At 38.0% G+C, this 23,138-nt stretch overlaps 1 protein-coding gene across 1 annotated transcript in view; it reads left to right on the top strand.

Annotated features, from left to right (window-relative positions):
* Positions 1-13,104: 13,104 nt before the first annotated feature.
* PIGK (phosphatidylinositol glycan anchor biosynthesis class K) overlaps positions 13,105-23,138 on the top strand; it is a gene marked incomplete at its 5' end in the record, with an annotated part of 76,431 nt that continues 66,397 nt past the window's right edge. The window contains 6 exons of the mRNA XM_082483697.1: positions 13,105-13,197; positions 14,978-15,031; positions 17,297-17,388; positions 21,011-21,146; positions 22,433-22,544; positions 22,892-22,988. Of these exons, the coding sequence (XP_082339823.1) occupies positions 13,105-13,197; positions 14,978-15,031; positions 17,297-17,388; positions 21,011-21,146; positions 22,433-22,544; positions 22,892-22,988 (584 nt within the window). The remainder of the gene's footprint in view (positions 13,198-14,977; positions 15,032-17,296; positions 17,389-21,010; positions 21,147-22,432; positions 22,545-22,891; positions 22,989-23,138) is intronic.

Below are 23,138 nucleotides of genomic sequence, written 5' to 3' on the forward strand. Positions count from 1 at the left end.
CACCCTTTTATTTATATTTAAAAGGGTGCCACCCAAATATTTCAAGGGTTCTCAGAGGACTGAAATGTCCTTTCCAGCTGTTTTAAAACTCCGATACAAGTTATCCAAATATGCAGATTTACTCAGTTGTTTTTAATGGCTACTATTTATAAAACTGACCTGACTACAGTTGTAATGAAGAATGTTTCATCATCCTCCTACGGTATAATTACATCATCTGATTATCTCTCTATATACAGACCAGAAATATTTAGTGAAGGCTTCCGATTGCTTTTGTTATATTTACGCAAGCATATTCCAATAATACTGTTAGGATCCTTTTCTTTCTTCTATTCAGAAAACAGTTCTTTTAAATGCTCTTCCACCTGTCTGACCCTTGGGGTTTCTGTCATTTTGTTTCCTTTCTTTTTTTTTTTTTTTTTACAGTTCTTAAATGTCTCATATATTTCTTGCAGCTTCTAGTATTTTTATAGATGTTTTTCATATTGTTCTGTATCTTCATTTTCAAGTCAAATTGCTTTTTATCAGTGCTGTCTTTTTTGTTTCAGTCATAGGTTGCTAGTGTTTTGGCTGTTTTGTTATCATTTCTTAAATAATTCTCAATTACTGTGCGTATTTTTGTATTTTAATCCTTATCCTTGATCTGGCTCATAGTAATTAGATAGTATGAAGATATTGTACAGACATTATGTAATTTAATAAATTCAAGGTTACCACCTCAGGAAGTCCTTAAGCCTCAGTGAGACAGAAGGCAGGAGATCCTATAGAGGTTTTCCATGTTCTTAACTCAGTCCCTAAGGCGGCTGGTCACTGTTGGTGAGAACACGGGCTGAGGGCTTACACAGACTTTTAGTCTAATCCATTACAGCTTCTTGACACTTTCCGTTTTTATTTTATGTCACTTAAACTGAAATTCCCTGTCCCCCGCAATGTTATGGAAGTTGTTTTTTGGGAGGATTATTTTCCTCAATTACCATTTTTCAGTAACTGATTAATAAACACTCCAAATAATTTGATGTTGAATTTTCAATGACTTAGAAATGCTGTGCTATTTTTTTCCAGTAAAGTCTTAATTTCCTTGCCTTTTCATCCTAAGGGTCCAAGCACAATTTTTAAGGTTCTAATCTATGAACTGTCCCCAAATAGATAACTGAGAATAAAGCAATTTCAGTTCATCTTGTTTACTCTTTATGAACTAAGGAAATTTGGGTAGCTGTAGAAAAGAAAACCCACAAAGAAACACAGCAAAATTTAGTTAATAAAGTAGGCGTGAACTGAATAATGACTTGGGGGAGGGGGGGATAGAAAAGAATTCAAGCACAGCTATTAGACCTCATCCTGGGAATGCTATGGAGCATAAGATTGTTAGAAAGTATGAGTCCCTGCTACTTAGCATTTGGGTTTTATTTCAGTGGTATAATGGACCAGTGCCTTACAATATTATTTCTATAACCTGTTATTCAATCATACAGTGAAAATCTTCCCTACTTGAAAATCACCTTGATACAAAGTACAGCTCTTGAAAAGATAAGCCTCTTGATTTTTTTTTTTTTTATAGAAAGCTAAGTGAATTGAAAATAATGCCAAATTCCTAAATGGAGGGCTTAGAAGAGTCATGTCATGATTTCAGGGATTGCTCACACTGAGAAACCTTCAACATTTTGTGACACAGATCTCCACAGTGGCACAACACACTGTGATCTCAAGTCATAGGGAAAAATGTGCAAGTTAGTTTGATATATATTTTTTTTTTTTACCCAGAGTCAAGAAGGATTTCCAACTGAGCTTTTTTTTGCATAGGAAAGGGCCCACAGGACAAATACAGATTTTTGTTTCAGTTATTCAAACAAAAGTAGTATTAATTTTGGTCAGGTTGTACGTGGAAAGAATAAAAGTTGAGAAAAAAAAATCTTGGTTTGTGACATGGCGATTTTTTTTATAATTCGGATTCACAACGGAATAATGTTGGCATGTGCTCTTGTTGAGAGCGTTCATGGCAATAACTGTAGTGTTTGGGTAAAAAGTGAAGAGTCACCTATTTCCATATTCAGCGTGTATTCAGTATTCACCACAAAGCAGTAGCTGTCAAAATGTCGGTCAGCCACTGGTGGTGTTTCGTTCTTAAAGAACTTAGTTTCTTTAGAGCTAAAGGTCTGTTGGTTTTCATATTTCATAATAAAGTGGGAAATGACTGTCCAAACCCTCTTTTCTAAACCCAGGAAGGCTGTAACTTAGGCAGGTATTGGATCACAACTTGGAATTCTATTGCAAGGAACAATTTTTTTTTGTGAGGGGAATTTTAATTTTGATTGAGTTAAATCATTTTTCAACAATCTAAGCTTCTCAAACTCATCCATTTAACTTTTTGTTCTTGCATTGCAATGAATAGAATGCAATATCTAGAGATTAAAATATGCACATTACATAATAATTAGATACAAATCCAAATATAGAACAAGGACAAGATAAAGAAATTGTGTCTTAAGATACAATGAGATGAGCTGAGAGACAACATGGGAGAACTTGGCAAATGTTTTAACCATGGAAATGTTTTAATGTTAATTTGAAATTCATCCTGACTTCCTGCTGACGTACAAGAACATTGTCTGAATTTAGTCACCAACTTCAGTGAATGCTTCCTTGACAGTATAACAAATGAGAATTGGATCAAACACCTGTTTTCAGTAGAAGATGACACCCTGCCAGATGGCTTATTAGCAAAGATAACAGAACAGTTGATGAAACTGTCATATGATGGTTGAACTTGAACTCAGATTCAACAAAGCATGGGTTGAAAACTTTTGGCTAAACGGAGGAAGAGCATTTAGCCTGATATTGGATAGAGCCTGATATACAATAGTTTTTAACATTTGAAATTACTAATAATCATCAGCACTTCTTGAATCACCAAGACATTTTTTTCCCTGTCATGCTATCCAATAAAATTAAGTAGTTGTTCAGCTGCAGTGCTGAACGGGACCCTTGGCCCTGCCTTACTAATATCTTTTAATAGATGAGGCAATTTCGCTCTGGAAAGCAAATACACCCTGGCTGGTGTTGGAGTCATGATACAAGGCACGATTGAGGAGAAGCTTGCTAAGGACAGCTGTTTTCAGGATCCTCCTTACAAAGTTCTGCTCCTACGTGAACTCCTTGTCTCAAGAGGCAAATGACTATAAAATGACACAGCTGTACAATTGACAACCTCTGTGGCTGCAGCTTTCGTAGGTATTCATAAATGTTCAGGGGGAAAAAAAAGAAAAATATTAGTTTGACTCTTGTGTATTTGAAAAAGTGATCACATGCTTCAAATGTTTTTCCTTGTATATTCTGGATTTCAGTGGGTTCATGAAGCAAGCCTTTCAGTAGCTTTTATTTCCTTTTATTCAAGTTATCTTATAAAACTGGAATCACTAATATGTTCCTGATTTATTAAAAAAATTGAAAGTATGACTGTCTCAAAGTCTTAAAAATGTCTTTCACAGCTCTCCGACTTCACTGGGACAGTTATTAACTTTACCATGCGTTTGGAGACTTTGTATCTGATAAATCAGAAATGAATTTATTAGCAATAATACCAAGCAAGTAATTTTTTTTTCTTCTGTAGTGGCTATATTCTGTATAACAAATGGATCAGATTCAGGCATTTTGCTACAGTCTTTACTGTTTCTTTTGTTGCTGGCTTACATCTGAGTTGGTACTATTTGGAAAAGATTTGAATATTCAAAGGTCTCTTAAATTACTTCTTTCTCTACATTATACAGCTAAATCACATCCACATCAGTTTTGGACAGAATTTTTAAAATTACCCTGTAATGTAGCTGACATTTTATTGTTCTATATAAGTTGATTGACAAGTAATGATATTCTACTGCGTTTTCCAGCCTTTCTGCCGAAACTTTTTATTCCCTCAGCCTCTGGGCTAGCTAAAAGAGAATCATGACTTGTAGAGGTATACTGTACAGCTTTCCTAGCTGACTTCTTTCATGGAAACACTGTTATGAGCAATTTCTGGGAAAAAGACTGATTTTACCATTCAATATTACTAATACACACTTGGATATGCTCCCTTTCCAAAACAAAATTTTCATCTTTAAACCCATGAAGTTCTCCTCTGAGAGAGAATTTGGTTTCTAGAATTCTGAGCAAATAAATAGCTTAATGTATGAATTTATTTCACAAAAGGATTTGAAAACCAGTATGACAATTTTAGATCTTCATAATCAGATACAGAATTACTGAGGAAAATGTAAAAGATGGTTTATACTGTTCTGGATCCTAGATGATGATATAAAGCAGGCAAAATACATTCAGCTTCCTTAACTTTAAATACTCTTTTAGAATCTTGTGATAAAAATCCATCCACGGAAAATAATCTGTATTAAAAATGCTTCTCATAACATGGTAATATACAACAATAAAAAAAATGGAACTTGTTTTCTTTACCTTGCAGAAATATGCAGGCAAACAGAATCAGGTGAAAGAGCAAAAATTAATATATAGTAGCAAAAGCCAAAATTTTTGAGTAGGGTTTGAAGTATCCTGGTTTCAAGATGACATCAAGTTAACACTGAATGCTGTGAGATCCTTCAGTAAGAGGTGCTGTACAGATGCAAAGCATTTATTATTTTTATATCTAGCAAATTCAAATGAACATCATCTTTATTCAAAAGTTAAATAGCAAGTGAAGTTATGTACCCTTAGCTCATATCATGATTTTGATGTTGTTATTCTGAAATGGATAATCTTAACATGTTCTTTTTAAGGTACTGTTTGTGAAACTTCCATCTTGAATTCTTGCAGTCCACAAATAGAGCATACATTTCTGTACCTGATAAATATATATATATTATTTTCTTGATATATATATAATATGAAGATGCAGCTAATAAACCTTAGTAAATAATATGTATTTGACACGCTTAAACCCTGGATCTTTTATTAAAAGCTTGGGTTGAATGATTTGAGAATTCCAAAAGGGAGGTTGTTTTTTTCCCATTGATGAAACCATTGTCAGAATGTCATATCCTCCAACACAGAAAGCTAATAATCTGTTAAAAAATGAAAAGAGGATGTCATAAATGCAGATTTGACTCACCTTTATAATCCCTAGAATCCACGACAGGCATACTCAAGTAATCCCTAGTCTGTTTTGACTTAGGTTGTGCTATTTGGGTTTTTGGGCCACTGAACTGTGGGGAACCTGGCCATTTCACTGACCCTGAACTTAGGCCTTTGGGCTGGGCTGGGGTGGTGAGGCAAAGGCCTGCCAAAATTACCACACTGAACGGTCTACGAAACTGGGACACATAGCAGGCTCTGATGCTTTAAATCTGTAATGTATACACACATAATGGTTATTCTTTAATAAAGTATTGTTAGTAATCTTTTTTTTTCCAAGTGCAAGATTATTTTTTTCAGCATTTACATAATGTTATAATGAGAGAAATTTCGTTTAAGGAAATCCTTGATAACTATCAGAGAGTTAAAGTGCAGGAAGATGATTTTCGCTGAGATAATACTTTTGCAAATGCACCCATTAAGGCACTGATTAGTTGAAACTGATTGACTGATTGGTGTCTTTTCTCCATATAAAAATCAATCACCTCCAAAGAACATGTAAATTCAAATGCCTATCCTAAAATGTTAAAGGTCATTAACTGCAGTAAATGCAGCTTTTACATTTTCATGTAATATATATTTAGCAGCTAAAACAATTAGTTCAGGTCATAGAAGAGGACAGATACACAGAAACAACAGGCACATATTCACATACTGATAATTCCTGTCATCACTAGAACTTTTTCTTTCAGTCAGAAAAATCTCATTGGGATACACTCCTTAACGCAAAGATAAAGACAGGTAAAAAGAAAGTGTTTGGATTTTTTTATTCGTGAGAGAGTTGCAGAACAATATAGACAAACTTTCACAGATTTCATAACTGAATGTGTTCTCATGTGGACAGTTCTCTTCAGTTTGCACAATATCCTGATCAACTTAGGCCATGCAATTTGGCTTTTAAGAAAGAAATTATTTGGGGGATTGCCTAGTCACCAGTTTACTTTCTTGCTGAATGTGTCGTTTGGTTTCATCCAGACTTTTTGCTTAGTAATAGCTAATTTAATTTTTTAAGTAAAATTCCACCTTGCACTGAATGCCAGCACTGTAATGGTGGAAAGGCCTTTTGACGACCTCTGCACAGAAGGAAATTTCAACAAGATTGCATTTTTATAAATCACAGCAAAATCTGGCTCCCAAGCATTATGATTTCAATTTATGAAGTCATTCTAGCATTTCTACTTGGGAAAAGCTTCCAGTCAATATACTTAAAGAAATAGGTACTTTTAATTTCAAAGAGCACTGAGTTAGAATTTATAGTATATTGAAGGATACTCCATACTTAGTTCAGCATGACTACTTTCCACCTGACGTGTAGCAGCTTTTACAGAATCCTGCTAAATGAAGCTAAAGAGGGAACCAAATGCTCTGCTTTACACAGTTTGAGTAGTCAGGGAAATTATTAAGGTTTGCTGATCCACTGCCACTTTTGTTCACAGCCTAGCATCTACTCTAAAAAGTACAAGTGAGCTTTTGTCTATAAATTTTTGGGGCTGTTTTGATCTACTCTATCCCACAAATCCTGGAAAATCAGAAACAATCATGCATATTTACATTTTTAAAAATTAAATTATTCCTTCTGTTGAAAGTATTTCTTTAAAGTTCTTAATGGCCTGGTTTAGGATTTATCTTAAATTTTGCTTCTTGAGTGCAATCTTCCACTAATCAGTTCTACTAACATTTTAGTACTCATCACACAGTGATCTACATAACCTTTCCTGGCAATTTACTGGATTCAGTTTTAGTCACTGTTCAAATACTTAATGTTAATCAGTGTTATTGTACTTGGTGTATGAGTAACCTTTTTTAAAGTTGACTCAGTGTTCGCTGTGTATCTTATTTCTAATACAATTTTCAGAATATTAAATCTAATATTTTTTTCAGGTAAAGCTGTTGTGCATTCAGCCTTTACTTTTCAAAACTTTTGTGTTTGTTTTCTCATATAGCTGATGAGGAGTCCACAATGGAGTAAAAAAACCCTTGCTGCAAATTAAGAAAATTACTTGGAAGACAAAAGGATATATTTAGGTTGCAGGCTGTAGAGTAGTCTAAGAATACACACAATAGCTTTAAGTAATGGTTTGGGAGCTAAAATGAGTCCATCAGCAACACGGCCCTTTACTTGAGTTAATTTAACCAGAAAAGCTGAGACCACTTCAGCTCAATCACTACAGGGAGGACTTTCCTGAAACATTCAGACACTTGCTGTGTTTGGGACATGGGACAGATTTATCATAGAGATGTCAGAACTAGTAGTATAATAAAAATGATAACTTCTTAATGATTCTAAGACAGTATATGTTATATCCACTGCTTGAAATCAAGAATAAAACTATGATTATAAACTCAGCTTTATTTAGGGCAATTTAATTAAGATTCTTATCTTGTTCCTAATTAAGCCGCCCATTAATTTTCTATTTGAGAATGAACCCTCTTGAAATATTAATGGAAAATACAATGGAAGGGGTAATTTGAAAAAGATAAAGGTTGTTTTGGGTTTTTTTTAATGCTGTATTTTTCATGTATTTTGTTATTTTAATAAATGAGAATGTTTTGGTAAAAGTTTTCAGCATTATTTTCTATTGAGAAAAATATTGATGCACTGAGACCAAATGTAATGTGCATTTATATTTCATGACTGCTATTATACCTAACAAACCATGTAAACAAGTTGCCACTGTTTTTTCATATTTTGTTTTCTCATATTTTACTTATTTTACCAACAGGATAAGCTGTTGGAATAGTTTGTAACCTCATGTCTTCTCAAGATGAAATACTGGATTATTACACAATTCATCATTATGGGAACTCCATGCCTGGCGATAATTGCATCATTGACAGAACAGAACTGATGACAAGGTAGATGGTTAATTCATTGAGAACAAATGTCAACTGAATTTCATTGTGGATTTCAAGGTTTTTGCCCATGTTCTATTCTGACCTCAAAAGGCACTGTACAAAATAATGCCTATAATCTCACTTCATAAATAACAGTAAAAAAATATTGTCTAGTTTGATTCTGATGTAGAGATAAGCAACTTGATGCTATGGCTGAACAAAAGTGTACGTTCTAATGTGTTTAACCCGTGTTCAAAAAGAATCTATTGATAAACACAGTTCAGTACAATTGTTTCAGTTTGATAATATTAGAAGCAAGACTTCTGCCAAGTTATTTTCCTTTGGAAGTTCTGTATATATTATGCTCACCTTATTCTTTTTGCATATTTTTTATCAGTATTACTTTGCTATTGTAAATCTCTTTAAAGTACAAACATTCTGCAGGCAAGCCAGTCTTCCACTAACAGAAATGGAAAAAACCCCAAATGAATAAGATCAATCATTAATTTGATTACTGCTGTTTCATTCAGGTTCCATATTTGAAGAAAACCATTTTATCAGCTCAGATACCAAACTGTAGTAGACTTGTTTGGCTGGCACAATTTTTTTAATGTATTGTATTGACAGTCAAAATGAAGAAAGTAATAAATCTGCATTTTTTTTTAGTGAGATAATGCAGTTGAGCTATTATTGATGATTCCTTAAGAATCAGTCTTGTTGACTTACTTCATTGCAAGAGTTCCTTTTCATTTTTCTTTTGGAAGCATGATAAATACAGCCAAAGATATATTTCTTTATCTTCTACAGTAGAAAATTATCAGGCAGTACATGCAAGTCTGATAAAAAACAGGAAAAGAAACACAGATCAAGAGTATAGAAGAAGGAAGAGATACACTATGATACATATAGGTAATGTAATCAAGGTCAATACCAACCAAATTAAAGATACTTAGTTGGTATTTTTTGGTATAGAAAAAAAAAAAAGTTTGTGGTCGAAAAGTGTCAAGTGGATTCTAGTAGGCACAAACCGTTACCTTAGGAGCTTATGGGGTTACACTTGGGATTGATGCCCCTCCTCAGAGGAAGGCTAGGTTTGTTTGCTCCATGCTGGACAGGAGCAAGCTGACAGATGGCTCTTAGAGGGTAATTTCTAGAGAGTATAGATTAGAGGATTAGGGCCTCAGCAACCTGCTGGAGGAGGAAAGAATCTGGAAGGGCACCAAGATGTGCACCAATGTGAATACCAGCTGCAGTTACAGTAGCTTTTTAAACAGTTGTTTTAATTAAAAATCATTTTGGGATATACATTTGATGTCCTTTCTAATTACTCAGCGTGAAGTACAAGAAACATTGTGGCAAAGGTCAAGCTAAAGAGACTCAGAGCATGAAAAATACTGTGATTAGCATGAATCACAGAATCACACAGAATCACAGAATCTCAGAGTTGGAAGGGACCTCTACATATCACTTAGTCCAACTCCCCTGCTAAAGCAGGAGTGCCCAGAGCACATTACTCAGGACTGCATCCAGGCGGGTCTTGAAAATCTCCAGAGAAGGGGACTCCACAACCTCCCCGGGCAGCCTGTGCCAGTGCTCTGTCACCCTCACCGTAAAGAAGTTTTTCCGTGTATTTGAACGGAACTTCCTATGTTCTAACTTGTGCCCATTGCCCCTCGTCCTGTCACTTGGAACTATTGCCAAGAGCCTGGCTCCATCCTCCTTCAACCCACCCTTTAGATACTTGTACGCCATAATAAGGTCTCTCCTCAGCCTTCTCTTCTCCAGGCTAAAGAGTCCCAGCTCTCTCAGCCTTTCCTCATAAGGGAGATGCTTCAATCCCTCAATCATCTTAGTTGCCCTATGCTGGATTCTCTCCAGTATTTCCCTGTCCCTCTTGAATTGGAGATCCCAGAACTGGACACAGTATTCCAGTTGTGGCCTCACCAGTGCAGAGTAGAGGGGGAGAATGACCGAATGACCTCCCTTGACCGACTGGCCACACTCTTCGCTATGCAGCCCAGGATTCCATTGGCCTTTTTGGCAACAAGGGCACATTGCTGGGCCATGGATAATTTACTGTCTACCACAACCCCCAGATCCTTCTCCTCCGAGCTACTTCCCAGCAGGTCTGCCCCTAACCTGTACTGGTGCCTAGCATTCTTCCTCCCCAGGTGCAGGACCTTGCACTTGCTTTTGTTGAACCTCATTAGGTTCTTCTCTGCCCAGCTCTCCAGCCTGTCCAGGTCACGCTGGATGGCAGCACGGCCCTCTGGGGTAGTTTGAAAACAAAGCAGAATGAAGAAACAGAAGCAGACAGCATAAAGCTTAATTTCTACAAAAAAAAAAAAATCCTGTGCAGGCACAAAAGCAAACACCAAGCCTGTATTGAGAGCTGCCTAAGGGAATAAAGATGAAAGAAATGAAGGCAAAGCTTGTGGTACTATCTTACTGGGGAAAAAAAAAGAAGTGATACCACCTCCAGGAATAATGCCTGAAGCACTGGCACACTCATGCGTGACTGACGAATACTAAAGCCCATGGGAGACTGCAACTGTAAAGAAATAAAAGCCAGGAGTAGAAGAAGAAATAGATCCGTTACAAAACACAGTCAAGAAGGCTAAGGGAATCCAGAAGGCAAACCACAGACAGATCTGAAAAGGTGAACTGTGTACTGTATTAGGTGGCATATAAATCAGAGGGAATAATAGCCATTCTTTTGGACTATTCGAATGAGCTTGTGAAATTGACTTTGCCCTGACTCAGTGCTGTTTCTGCCCTGCAATGGAAAGGCAGCAATATGACCTTAACACTTACAGAGTAACACGTGCATTGGGACTGTAGTTGATCCACACATCGCTCACGCTGCAGCAGACAGCATGTGACACAAGACTCGTGAGTTTGCAGCTATGCTTTTACATCAAGAGCCAGCTAAACCTTCCTGTAGATTGCAGAACCAATGACATAGAACCCATGAGAAATAGCAGCAATATTGACTAGACAAGCGTGCTTAAACTATTCTGACAACTGATGAAACCTAGTATTTTAAATGTCTCATCCCCTGCAAGAGATCTTTCATGTAAGGAAAATTTGCTACAGTTCATAATTGCTCAGCGGAAGTAGCAGATATCTGCTTGCACAGTCTGTAGGTGATAGCCTACATTTACATCATTTCAATGCTACATAACAGAAATTTGGGGGTTTATGTTTTCCATTTCCTTTTTTCTTATGTAGCAAATCACGCACAGTGACCTTAAAAGAATGTTATTAAAACCACAAAGCCAAGTATTCCAGAGAATTAAGTCACAAACTTTGTGAATTGACAGACAAAATTAAGTCACCTGTGACACAAATTTTTAGAAGGTTCAGGAGTTTTTAAGTGAATAAGACATTTTTAAGTTTTATTTGCAGAAAAGATGTTTATTACTTCTCATGTCAGGAACGTTTCTTGGTAAGCTGAAGTTACCTCTAGGTAGCATTTGACTTAACTTTTCATTTGGTACGAACATCAGGACTTATGCCTGGTTCAAAGATGCATCATGAGGATACAGCTGATGATGTTAATTCTATGGGAAAAGCTGTTGACCAAAATGCGTGATACCAAAGGATACTTGTAATAAATACAAAGAGCAAAGAACTAAGCTTAACAGAAAGAAGTTCAGTAAAGGCTGAGACCTTCTGTCACATGTTATCTGACCAACCCCACACGGGAGCTGAAAGGTAATGAGGAGCTATCCAAGTCAACGTGAGTGAAATCAACTCACCAGTTTATGAAACTGCATGAGTAGATGTTCTGAAAGATAGCTGCCTATCCTTTAGAATTACTGACACATCTTGAACACATCTGAGAATGATGAGAGACCTAAGTTGAACCATTTGAAAGGGCAAGGAAAAAGCTTAAGCTCGGCCCTAGTCTTAAATTCATTTAGTTTTCTGGAGCAAGATAACCAGTGCAGCTCACAAGCAGGCACCAAGGGACACAGACACCCATAGCGCTTCTCAGTAGGTTCATAAAAGGCTCACACAGATGTGTTCAGGCACAACAGGAGCTGCTGGCTATAGTCTCCAAAAGGCAGCACGTTAATTAGCTTTAGGCACAAAAAGAAAAGGTGATCTAATCACAGGTGATTATTTTTATCAAGGAAACCAGTGATACTTTCAAACAGAAAATGTGATGTTATTGAAATCCCAACATCAGTACATGGAAATACGCTTGTGTCTGAGAATGTCACTACTGATGACAAGCACACAGAGCAGGAAACTGTTTCCATGGTTCAGGGCAAATTCTGAATCTTCACTAATGGAAAGCATCAGGCAACTGAACAAAGGTGGTGACGGGATGACTTACTGGAAATAAAAGAATCCTACCAAGTGGTTCAATAGATTGAAATAAAAATCTGATGATTTATCAGCTCTGAGGGCTGTATGTGCCAAAGGCAAGGCTACAGCAGCCACCTTGCCACGAGATTGCCGTTCAGATCCCCCTCTCCTCCATGCCCACGGTGGTCCCTCTCCCCAGCTCCCCCCTTCGCCCTCCGCAGCAGCTCTGCTCTGCAGCCACCGAGGCCTGAGGCCACCCTGGGCCCACAGGTCACCAGGCCCCTGCCCTGCCCTTGTGGTAACTCCAACGACGCCTGGTGATCCAAGCGTACTTTTGGTGGAAGGGTGAGAGAAAGGTCGCACACCGGGAGCCTCCCAAGCCGAAGGTGAGCTGTGAGGCCACGGTGTTTTCTGGCGCCAGCCGGGCCCGTCCAAGGGATGGACAAGGTCGCGGCAGGGCTGCGCTGCACCTCACGACAGAGCCACAGCCGACACGTACGCGCGAGGCAGTGCTGAGATCTGCTACCATTACTGCCTCCGCTCTGTAAAAATCGGATTTAAAGCAAGCTCTCCGGGGGCTGGCAAGGCCGGGGGAGCTCTGATGCGTGACTAAGCGCCTGCCGTGGCTTAGAGCAGGGGCACTGTTCCTGCTAAACAGCCTTCCTCCAAGCGCCGGCAACGAAGGACCGACGGCGGGGACGGCGCCCATCAGCGGCCGGCGGTAGCGCCTCCCGCCCCGCGGCGGCGGCGTGGAGCGGAGCATGCGCAGAGGCCGCTTCCCCCCTTCCGGCAGTTGCGGCGGCCGCAGCCTTGCGGAGGAGGCGGGGCAAGATGGTGGCCGCGCTTCCCGCCGTCGGCTGGGCCGGCGCCGCCGCAGCCCTGCTCCTGGGGTGCTGCGGCGCAGCGCTCGCCAGCGGCGTCCAGGTACGAAGGCTGGTGGGGAGAGACAGCGGGCGGTGCCGGGCCGCACCGCAGGCTCTGTGCTGCTGTTTCCACCATCTTTCCCCCCTTCCCCCCCCCTTCCCCCGCAGGCAGAGCCCGCGCTCGCCGCCCCTCGGCCCGCTCTGGGGGCCGCGCCGGGGGAGCTGCCCCGATGCGCTCGTGGCGCTCCGGAGAGGGGTTGTGTTGGCTTCGGCGGGCGCAGTCCCTGAGCGGCACTCCGGAGCGGAGGGTGCCCAGTGCCGCGCTGCCTGCTCCGGGCAGGGGGGTGGACCCTCCCCCGGCCCCGCCTGGCTCCGCTCTGCCCCGTGGGCGGGACGCGCCGGGCCGGCGGCAGCCGCCCCCCCCCACGGCCGGGGGAGGGGTGGTGGTGTGAGGTGCGGTGCGTCCCAGAACCAACGGGGCTCGCCAGGCATATAACTTCTTTAAATTAAAAAAAAAACAACTCACCCACCACCCTGTCTTTTAATTCGTTTGCACGTTTCTCTTTGGCTACGCCTGGTAGCTGTCAGCAGTCGGTGTTTTATGTTCCTTTTCCGGACGTTTTCTGGCTGAGTTAGGCCGCACCCCTGGAGGTGTTCAAGGCCCGGCTGGATGGGGCTCTGAGCAACCTGGTCTAGTGGGAGGTCCCCCTGCCCGTGGCAGGGGGTTGGAACTAGATGATCTTCAAGGTCCCTTCCAACCTAAAGCATTCTATGATAAGTGTGAATAGGTTAAAAAGCGGGGTGGGGTGTCGGGAGGTTTCACAGGTGGCTGGGCTGCCCTCTGCCCTCCTCGCAGGTGTGAGGCCTTTACACACAGAAGCAGTAGTAATTTCATATTTCAGTAATTATGCTTTTTGCACAGTGCCCACACTACATCTGGAGTGTTGTTTGCGTTTGCATTCTGCTTATTAACAAATTGTTATACTTGAAATTAATTACAAAGAGTACAAAAAACAGCCAATATAAATGTTTTTAGAATCTTTGGATTACTAATTAAACTGCCGATTGCTTGCTACTTGAAGTACAGTATGCTTTACATATAGTTTAACACTTTTTCTGTTACCGCATGTTTTGTGTGAGACCACAGGCATCAGCCCAGTATCCCTCAGAGAGTTAACTGAGTCTGATTAACAATCAGCAAGTCTGGGTTCTTGTCCTTGTACAGACTCCTTCTCTTAACTTCGAGAAGTCTGATCCCCTTTCTGTGTCCTGATTTATGCTATCTGTTAAAGGGCCCTCTCCTTTGCAAAGCACAGTGGGAACTATGGATATCACAAATTATAGAGAAGGTTGTTGTCGTCATAGCTCCTGATATTGGAAGATAAATGTAACCACCTTGGATTTAAAATGGGTAAAAATTGCAGATTCACTTACCTGCTTTTGAAAAGATGAGAGGAACAGCGAAAATAGAAATTAATCCAAGCCCCTTTTCTCATTAAGGAAGAAATTGTAGGTCAATAAATCATTTTATTTTGTTCTTGGAGTGTCCTTTCGAATAGAGATGTGTGGGCTTTTTGTTTTAACTAAGCTGAAAGTGACTAATAGTTCTTTTTCTTTTGTTGTTTAGTAAGTTTCAGGGAAAGATACAGAGCAATTAGCTTGCATGAAATGTGCAAAACGGAGTAAGAAAGACTACCTTTTTTGAAGCTTCTCTAAGGTTTATGCAGTGTTAAGGTGTGGTAAACATATGCATTGAATGCTGTTTTGTCGAAATAACAAAAATATGAGCAGTCATTTCTTTCTTATTGCTGAACAAATCCAGTATTTTCTCCTTCTTTCAGGATCAAGCAGAACAGTTCTTTAGAAGTGGACATACAAATAACTGGGCAGTTTTGGTAAGCGTGGTCCTGGTTGTTTTCTTCCAATAAAGTTGACGGTTTTTTATCACGAGCCGTAATTGCAATGATCGCTCGGGAGTTCTGTTCATTTGAAAGAAATGGGAAGATGAAGACTTGGAAATGAATAGATTTGAAATTGTGCCTCAAAATTTATTACACTATAATAAAACTATCTTTTCAGTGTGACTGCATTTCAAGCACAAGAAATGTCTAGCTACATGGCAGGATTCATAAAACAAAAGTTCTGACAGCATTAAAACAGTTAAATAACCATACTGCATACTGAACAGAAGTGTAATTCTGATTTCAGAGAAGTATGTCTCTTTGACCAGAAAGGTACGATTTATTTCTGATTTTTGTTCTTAGTCAGTCTGTTAACTTGTGTAACAGGCTTAGAATGAAAAAAATTCCGGCAACATAATGTTTAGATCAACTGTTCTTATCCTAGTCTTTTTTTCTTTGCCATGAATCTTTTATTAGCTTTGAATCATGCTACGCGATTGGTTCTTAATCACAATTCAGGTCTTAATGACTAATTTGTTTCAGAACACTATTGTAATTACTCAGTAGCAGCTGTTTGTTTTCCACATACTAAAATTGAGCAATATAAAAGGAAAGTTAACAGTAATTAATTGAATTAGAAGGAAAAATTTCTGTATTCTACAATGTACAAACTTGAAACTATTACAACATCAAGTACTGCTTTAATACTATTAACAAATAGGTGCTTTTATTATTACCTATAAAAACACACAAAGAAAATGGAAAATTAAGTCTAAGGAGCTATACTTTCTGTCCTCAACAGATTCTCTGCTGGTTATATTTTTTTCAGTAGTTCATGATTAAGCTTTATAGCAATTGCTACTAATTTTTTAAGCAGTAAAATAGGGAGGTTTTTACTGCTATTAGGCACTTCAAACCTGGGATCGTACTGCAATCCCACCTCATCAGTAGTTTGAATTAATATGCTGCGGTGTGAATAGCTCTATTTAAAGCATAGACACATCTTCCACTGTGTTGTAAGGGAGGTAATGAAAGAAAGGGGCAGATAACAGTATCTTGAAATGTCACAACTAGATTGGCCACAGTTAGTTTTCAGAGCTTTAAATCTTGCTGAAAGGCCAATGTTCTTGTGCACTGGTTACTGTGGGCTTCTTTGAATTTCCTAACTGATGGGATAATTGAAACTCAAGGAGATCCTTTTAGGCTGAATTTTTATTATTATTTAAGCTACTGCTCATTTCTTTTTGAGAAAAGGCTAGAGAAAAAGATGTTGCATAGTGTAACTTAAAAGATGTTTCTATTTAAATCGGAGCTGTGCGTTTAAAGCTGAAAAATTAAAAAACTTCCTGAAATACCTTCTTCTGCTTTTCTGTTTTTGTGTTTTTAAAGTCACCTCTTCTAAAATGCTTCATCCTGTGTCTCATTGAAAGACTTTAAAAGTGAAGGAAATTTTTCTCCAAAGGAGAACTGCTGTCCTTGGTGCAGAGCAAACAAAAATTAGGGAACTTAAGTTAAACACAAGGGCAATGATAAGGCTACTAAGGAATTACAGCAGATTCCCTCTGAAGGTTTTTGGAATCTCATTGGTTTGAGGTTTTTGAGGACAGATTAACTAATATCTGACCTATGGAATAGCTTAAGTACACGAATAGCTGATCCCCAGCCCTTTTTGTGTTAGAACAGCAGAACCTGAACTCCTTTGAGATTTTTGAGAGTTTGTTCAGATTTTGGTTAGAGCTCACTTAGTTCTTTATTATATTTGACTCCTTAAATGCAAATGTCCTCAGTGTATTTTCCCTTATGTTTGGCTCCTGCATGAATTTACTTATGCCTTTGTGCAAGAATGCTCCCAGAATGGGTTTGCTATTGAGATGAGAACTCTTCTTCTGTTTTTTCTTCCATTTGATATGGAGAAAGCAAACAAAAAAAATCAGCTTATCCACTTACTGTTGCTGAATTATTCCTTGAAGGGCCAGTTTCTATACTTAGTTGAGTTTTATGACAATTTTTTCATGAGTCAGTATGTTAAGAACATTTTTTTAACTTCTATAGTCAGCATTTGTTGCTTTGGTACAACAAAGATTTATATAGCTTAGATCATGAGTTTCTTGGTGTTGCTATGTTCTTTCTGATTTGTTACTAGTTTGTTGATACTCTTGTAATCACGGTCTTCTGATGCAATATGCCAGGCCAGCTTGTATCTTTTACACTATTTAATATGCCTCTTTTTTTTTTTTTTTTTTTCCTTAAAAACTCAAGGTGTGTACATCTCGATTCTGGTTTAATTATCGTCATGTGGCAAACACTCTTTCGGTGTACAGAAGTGTCAAGAGACTGGGCATTCCTGATAGGTGAGGGAATCTTGGTGAATACAATTCCTTGCAAATGTGCTATTAAAGTTCTCTTGTTGTCTGAAGCAGTATAAAAATACCTATCTCTTCCCAGTTTAACTGGATATAAGTAAAAAGGAAGGATGTGATCACATCAGTGTATTGAAAAGTGCGGCAATATTGTTCAAAAGGAAAAGCAACAAGTTATATAATAAAACTTCTAGTTGGAATGGGCTAATTGGATTTTAAACATGAGGAGCTATCTGTCCACTAAAATGTACCATTTAGTGAAAGCATAATGTGAAAATTGATAAATGCATTCAGCAGTGACAATACTACTATGAGATATGACTTTTGCTCTACTTTAATTTCCTTTCGGTGTGGAGATGTTAGCAACTCCAACTGTATTAAAATATAAGATTTCCATATCTGCAACTGTACTGAGAGTCTCTAAAGGCCCTGAACAAAGCAACTCCTACATATTGAATGTAGCCGTGAAAAGTAACAATTTTATAGGAACCAGAAGCTTCGTCCATACAAATTGTGCTTCTCTAGCAATAGCACAATCGTTAAAATGGTATCCCTTCTTCGACAATAGGATTAGGAAGGTGAGCAAACTGTTCTAAAGCGTCTTTTGGCTGTGTTCCTACTGGAAGTTCTAGGGCTATTGGCACACTTCTATCCAGCTGTTTTGGAATGCAATTTACTTGTACCAGAACTGTGGAAGCAAATTTTAGGCACCAGAATCCATTGAATAATAGACTATACGTAGGCTCCTATAGAAATCCCAGTGATCCTGAATTTTAATGTTAGTTTAGAGTACTGGTAGTTTTGTAGTTTATCCAGCATGTCTGCCTAAAGAGGTATGGCCTGCTTCATCATTGCGTAATGTGTATTCCGCTGGATTAAATTTGTATGGCATTTTTTTGTCCAAGTCCAAAACTGTAGTATCTGGAGTCCCCACTTAGCTTCTACTAAACTGTGAATGCAATGGCATTATCATCCTGTTTCCTGTGTTTAATTTAAAAAGAAGAGAGTGACTTCTTGGTTTTTGAAGGAGGCTGAAACCTAATTTTTGGAAGTGCTGGGGGGCTATAAATCCAAGGGAGCATACTGCCTAAGCGCTGTGGGCTGAAGGCCGCAGAAATAAGGCATTTTTTTTCACATCTCATTCAGAAGCATCTGTCTTCTCTCCTTTGAATCATAGGCGCCTGAGGCATTACCTTAGAAATTCTTTCACTAGTTCTACCCTTACCTGGAGGACTTTCATCTTCCCTGCATCCATCTATTTTCACCATGAATGTCAAAATAGATGACAGTTTTAGAAATACTGCAAAAACTACAGCATGGCTGGAGGTTTCTGTTGTTCAGTATCCTGATCCGTTTCTTATCCATACCCAAGGATCTGGAAACGAATCTCAAAAAGCCAGCAGTGCTTTAGACTGAGGTTGAGAATAAGACACTGGAGAAGACCTAGAGAGAGAGAGAGACTATTTTGTTCCCCTTTGCAGCAGTTTTTACGTGGGTTTGAGTGGCTTTCCCCTTTAAACAAACTTTTCCTCTGCTTGTTTTTCTTTCTTTGGTGCAACACTTCATTCAAAATATTGATAAGATGAAAAAAACCCACCTCCCAAATCATGTCTTAAAAATAAACACGATTCTTGGTTTTTGTGTTTTTTGTTTTTTGTTTTTTTTTGAGGGATTTGTACATAGCCTCGTGTTGAATGGAACTGTGTCAATTTGGTGGTTTAAATAGATTTGTCATCCAACAATGGAACTCATGAAGAAAATTATTTGTAGTTTTATAACTGTAAGTTGCTCTGGTTTGTTGACATGTGGGCACAGTGCTCCAATTTGTAACAGAAAAGTTTTGCTGGATTAAAAGAAAGCCAAAATGAATCCAGAAGTTCTTTTTGATTCCTGGAATCATGATGCAGTGTAAGTTTTACATCATGAAAACAGCATTAATATAATATATGGTTAGATTACTTTGGTTTAACAGTTAAGCTGCAAGTTAACACCTAGATTGTTTTGCTTGCATGTATGAAGCACTTGTACACAGTGGTTCTGTTTAACTGTGGGACATTCTATCCTATTTTAAGAATGCCATACAGTATACAGACTTTGCCTGTTTGTGCTCACCTGTCTGTACTATTACTATGCAGAACTTTTACTGAGTGATGTGTGATTATTCTTTTTTTTTTTTTTTTAATAGACATGTTCCTGGCAAAAATACATTGCTAAACTGTAGGCCTAGTGATGGCTGTCTGGAATATTCTCTTCTGAGTGTAATGCAAAAAAATGGGTGTACATATGACTATCTCAGTAAATCTGGAAGGCATATATTCAACACTTACTTCCAACTAATTCCCTTTTAATGATACTCTTTTATAAAAATAGTTTTGTACTGCTGTGCATGTGTGGAGAAAAAAAAAAATCTTTTTCTCTTCTGTAGTTGTCCTCCCCTGCCTTCTGTCATTACAGCTTCATATTTATGCCAGCATTTTATTCCCATTGAAATAATTTACTTTGATTATTTGTGGGGATTTATGCTTATATTATGTTGGACAGCATTTCTCTCTTTTTTTTTTGTTTGAGTGTGGTTTTTTTTTTTGTGCACTATAGAGTGTATCAGCACTTAATAAAGAATAACTTTAAGAATAACTTTGGTCTTAAAGTACTCATGCAGACCTATAGGTGAACGATGACAAGCACAGGAATGGTGTTTAAATAGCAGGACAAGGGTTGATTTATAACTGTGTGCCTGAGAACCTGAATTAGCAGCATTATTTGCAGGATACAGAGTTTTCCTTTTATAAACATTGTTTGGGAGAACACAAAGATCACAGTCCAGGAGAAACTATATCCAAGACAGGGTTATTCAAGGAAAGGACTGACTTCACCTTGTTCCAGACATCTCTGGCACGTTCTTCCTAGTACTAACAGTCTCCAGTGACTACCTGTTATTTCATATTTTGACCCAAACCTGACCCTGCCAGGTGAAATATAGATCTTTGGCTGTGTGCAATTGGGAACAGCTTTATAATGTGCTGGGGTATTTTGTTTTTTTTTTTTTTTTTTTTTTTTTCTTTTTTCTTGGTACTATGAAATGCTGGGTTGTTTTTTTTTCTCGGTCCTATGAAGAAGACAAAATGTCTAGTGTCAGCCTACCTGTATTCTTCAGGTAAATTCCATTAACGCAGATAATCATACATCAGTTGTCGTATGATGGTTTGAGAAATGTTCAGGAGCTCCTCAAATTTAATTACAAATTGTCATAATGTTTTTAATTGATCTGTCTGAAAGGGTGCAAACAGGGCGGGATGTCTTCAGTGAAGCTGCATGAAATGATTTAGTGCCCCATAAAAATCTTCAGATTTTTAATGAAGAGTTCTGCCAGCCTAGGTCCAGGCAAGTTTGTTGTCATAAAGTTGCTCATGTCAACTATTCTCGTGCTCATCTTTGACCTAACTTAAAGGCCAAGGAAATAGGGTATAACTAAGCAAAGTTTCAGTTACAATTCCAGGAATCTTCTTAATGTTATAAGCTATTTTTGTAATTGTAGGACAGTGGTATTGTATTTTCTGTTTGACTGTTATGTGAAAGTAGAATGGCTGAAATGTTTTTGTCTTATTTTCCATAGTCACATTGTCCTCATGCTGGCAGATGATATGGCATGTAATCCCAGAAATCCCAAACCAGCTACTGTGTTTAGTCATAAAAACATGGAGCTAAATGTCTATGGAGATGATGTGGAAGTGGATTACAGAAGCTATGAGGTGACTGTGTTTTAATTAAATCACTGGGTCTTTGCTTTTAGTGTTGGTTTAAAGGTTTATACAACATCTGAGTAAGTCTTTCTATTCATGTTACTGGTTTTGAGCTGGGCTTTTATTATCAACTGGTAGGTTTAAAACACACAATGCTCCCCCCTTTGATACTCGCTTTTGTATTTGAAATTTATTGTACTAGGAACATGTTGTGTGTTGGCTATTTTAAGTAATGGATTCTCCACAGTTAAAAATATATGGCACTCCTTGTATGTGTTAGGAATACACGCATATTAGTGAAATTTCTCTTCTTTGGAAATGGCTGGTCAGTGTCTCATCTTGCACACACTTAACACCACTGTGAAACTTCTGGCATGCAAGTGAAGTGTTTATTAGGGACACCTACTTAAACTTCTAATCTTAAGCATATGCTTTTATCAAAATAAAATAAAACAAAACCCATAAGCTAATCATTACTGTAAAGTAACGATTAGAAATATGCATTCTATAACCTTTTAATTTCTGTGTAATACTGCCTCAAACAGACAGCGTCTTTACCAGCTGATCTTAAATTGGACATCAATTGCATGGTTTAGTAGTGCTATATAATTATTACTAAAGGTTTATAGGAGCATATTTAAGTATATAGTAGATGTTTTATTTCTCTGAAACTTTGTATAAAGAAGTGAAGATTCAACACTGAAATAGAGATATGTTCTTTTTATCATGTTTTTTCCTGAGCATGGATTTGTTGCTAGCATTTGAACTGCGTACATCTGCATGAAGAGGAAATGGTGTTTGACAGGATGTTTTACAGTCACCATCCAGATGGGTCTTACCTGATCATTCAGACTTGTGTAACCAAAATCGATCTTGTTTTTCCTTTCCTGAGTTGCAGAGGGAATTTAAACTTTTATTTTTCCATGGTAACGCACACTAATGTTGGAGTATTTTGTGAGTACATGAGCAGCTTTGGCAGAATAAACCTATATGCTGACAAGTTTTCAGATCAATGAGGATATATATAGAAATTATAATGGTAGTAGACTTATTGGATATAATAAAGCAACACGCTGATGTCAGTGGGATAAGGTAAAAGGTACCATATGATTGTGAACCTGCAGTAAAATCTTAAACAGAAAATGTCTGTTTATGCGGTTTATATTGTGCAATATTACGTCTGATTAAATACAATGCATATTTTAGCATTCCATTATTTAATTTATGTAACCCAGCCTAGAATTGTTAATCGATATTTTTCTCTTTAGAAAATTACTTTATGCTTCTGTTCGTAGGTTACTGTAGAAAATTTCTTGCGTGTATTAACAGGAAGAATCCCACCAAGTACACCACGATCTAAACGTCTTCTTTCTGATGACAGAAGCAATATTCTAATATATATGACAGGTAATTACAGGTTTCTGTATACAATTTATCAATGTTTGTTGTTTGGTTGGATGGGTCTGTTTGAAAGGATGAAATCCCATCAGGACTTCAAACAAACAAAAGGATTTTTTTCTCTTTTTTTAGTATGTCATATTAATTAAGAAAAAACCTGTAAGGCAGTACTTAGCAAGTATCATTTTCAGTTTAAATGATGTAGGTGCACTGTTTTAACTGTACTAATATTTTCTTTTGCTGTAGTGTGTTTAGAGAAAGAGTGTTGTGTTTGCCTTTTTTAAGAGAAATGATCAACCAGGCTGAATAGGCAAGTGTGTAGGTTAAAGGAAGATAACTTCTGATTTTTGTGTCAGGACATGGTGGAAATGGTTTCCTAAAATTTCAAGATTCTGAAGAAATCACAAACGTAGAACTTGCTGATGCCTTTGAACAAATGTGGCAGAAAAGAAGGTAAGAAAAAAGCGTTATTTTGAGGTTAAATACTGTATTTCACGAACATGCCTGAAGTCTTACTGATGGGCCTTGCTTACCTTCAGCAGTGATACCCTCTGTTGTCCATAAAATTTCATGAAAGTTTGCATTCAGAAAGAAGAGTTTTAG

The sequence above is a fragment of the Vanellus vanellus genome, assembly GCF_965231255.1.
Source record: "Vanellus vanellus genome assembly, chromosome: 5".
Taxonomy (NCBI): domain Eukaryota; kingdom Metazoa; phylum Chordata; class Aves; order Charadriiformes; family Charadriidae; genus Vanellus; species Vanellus vanellus.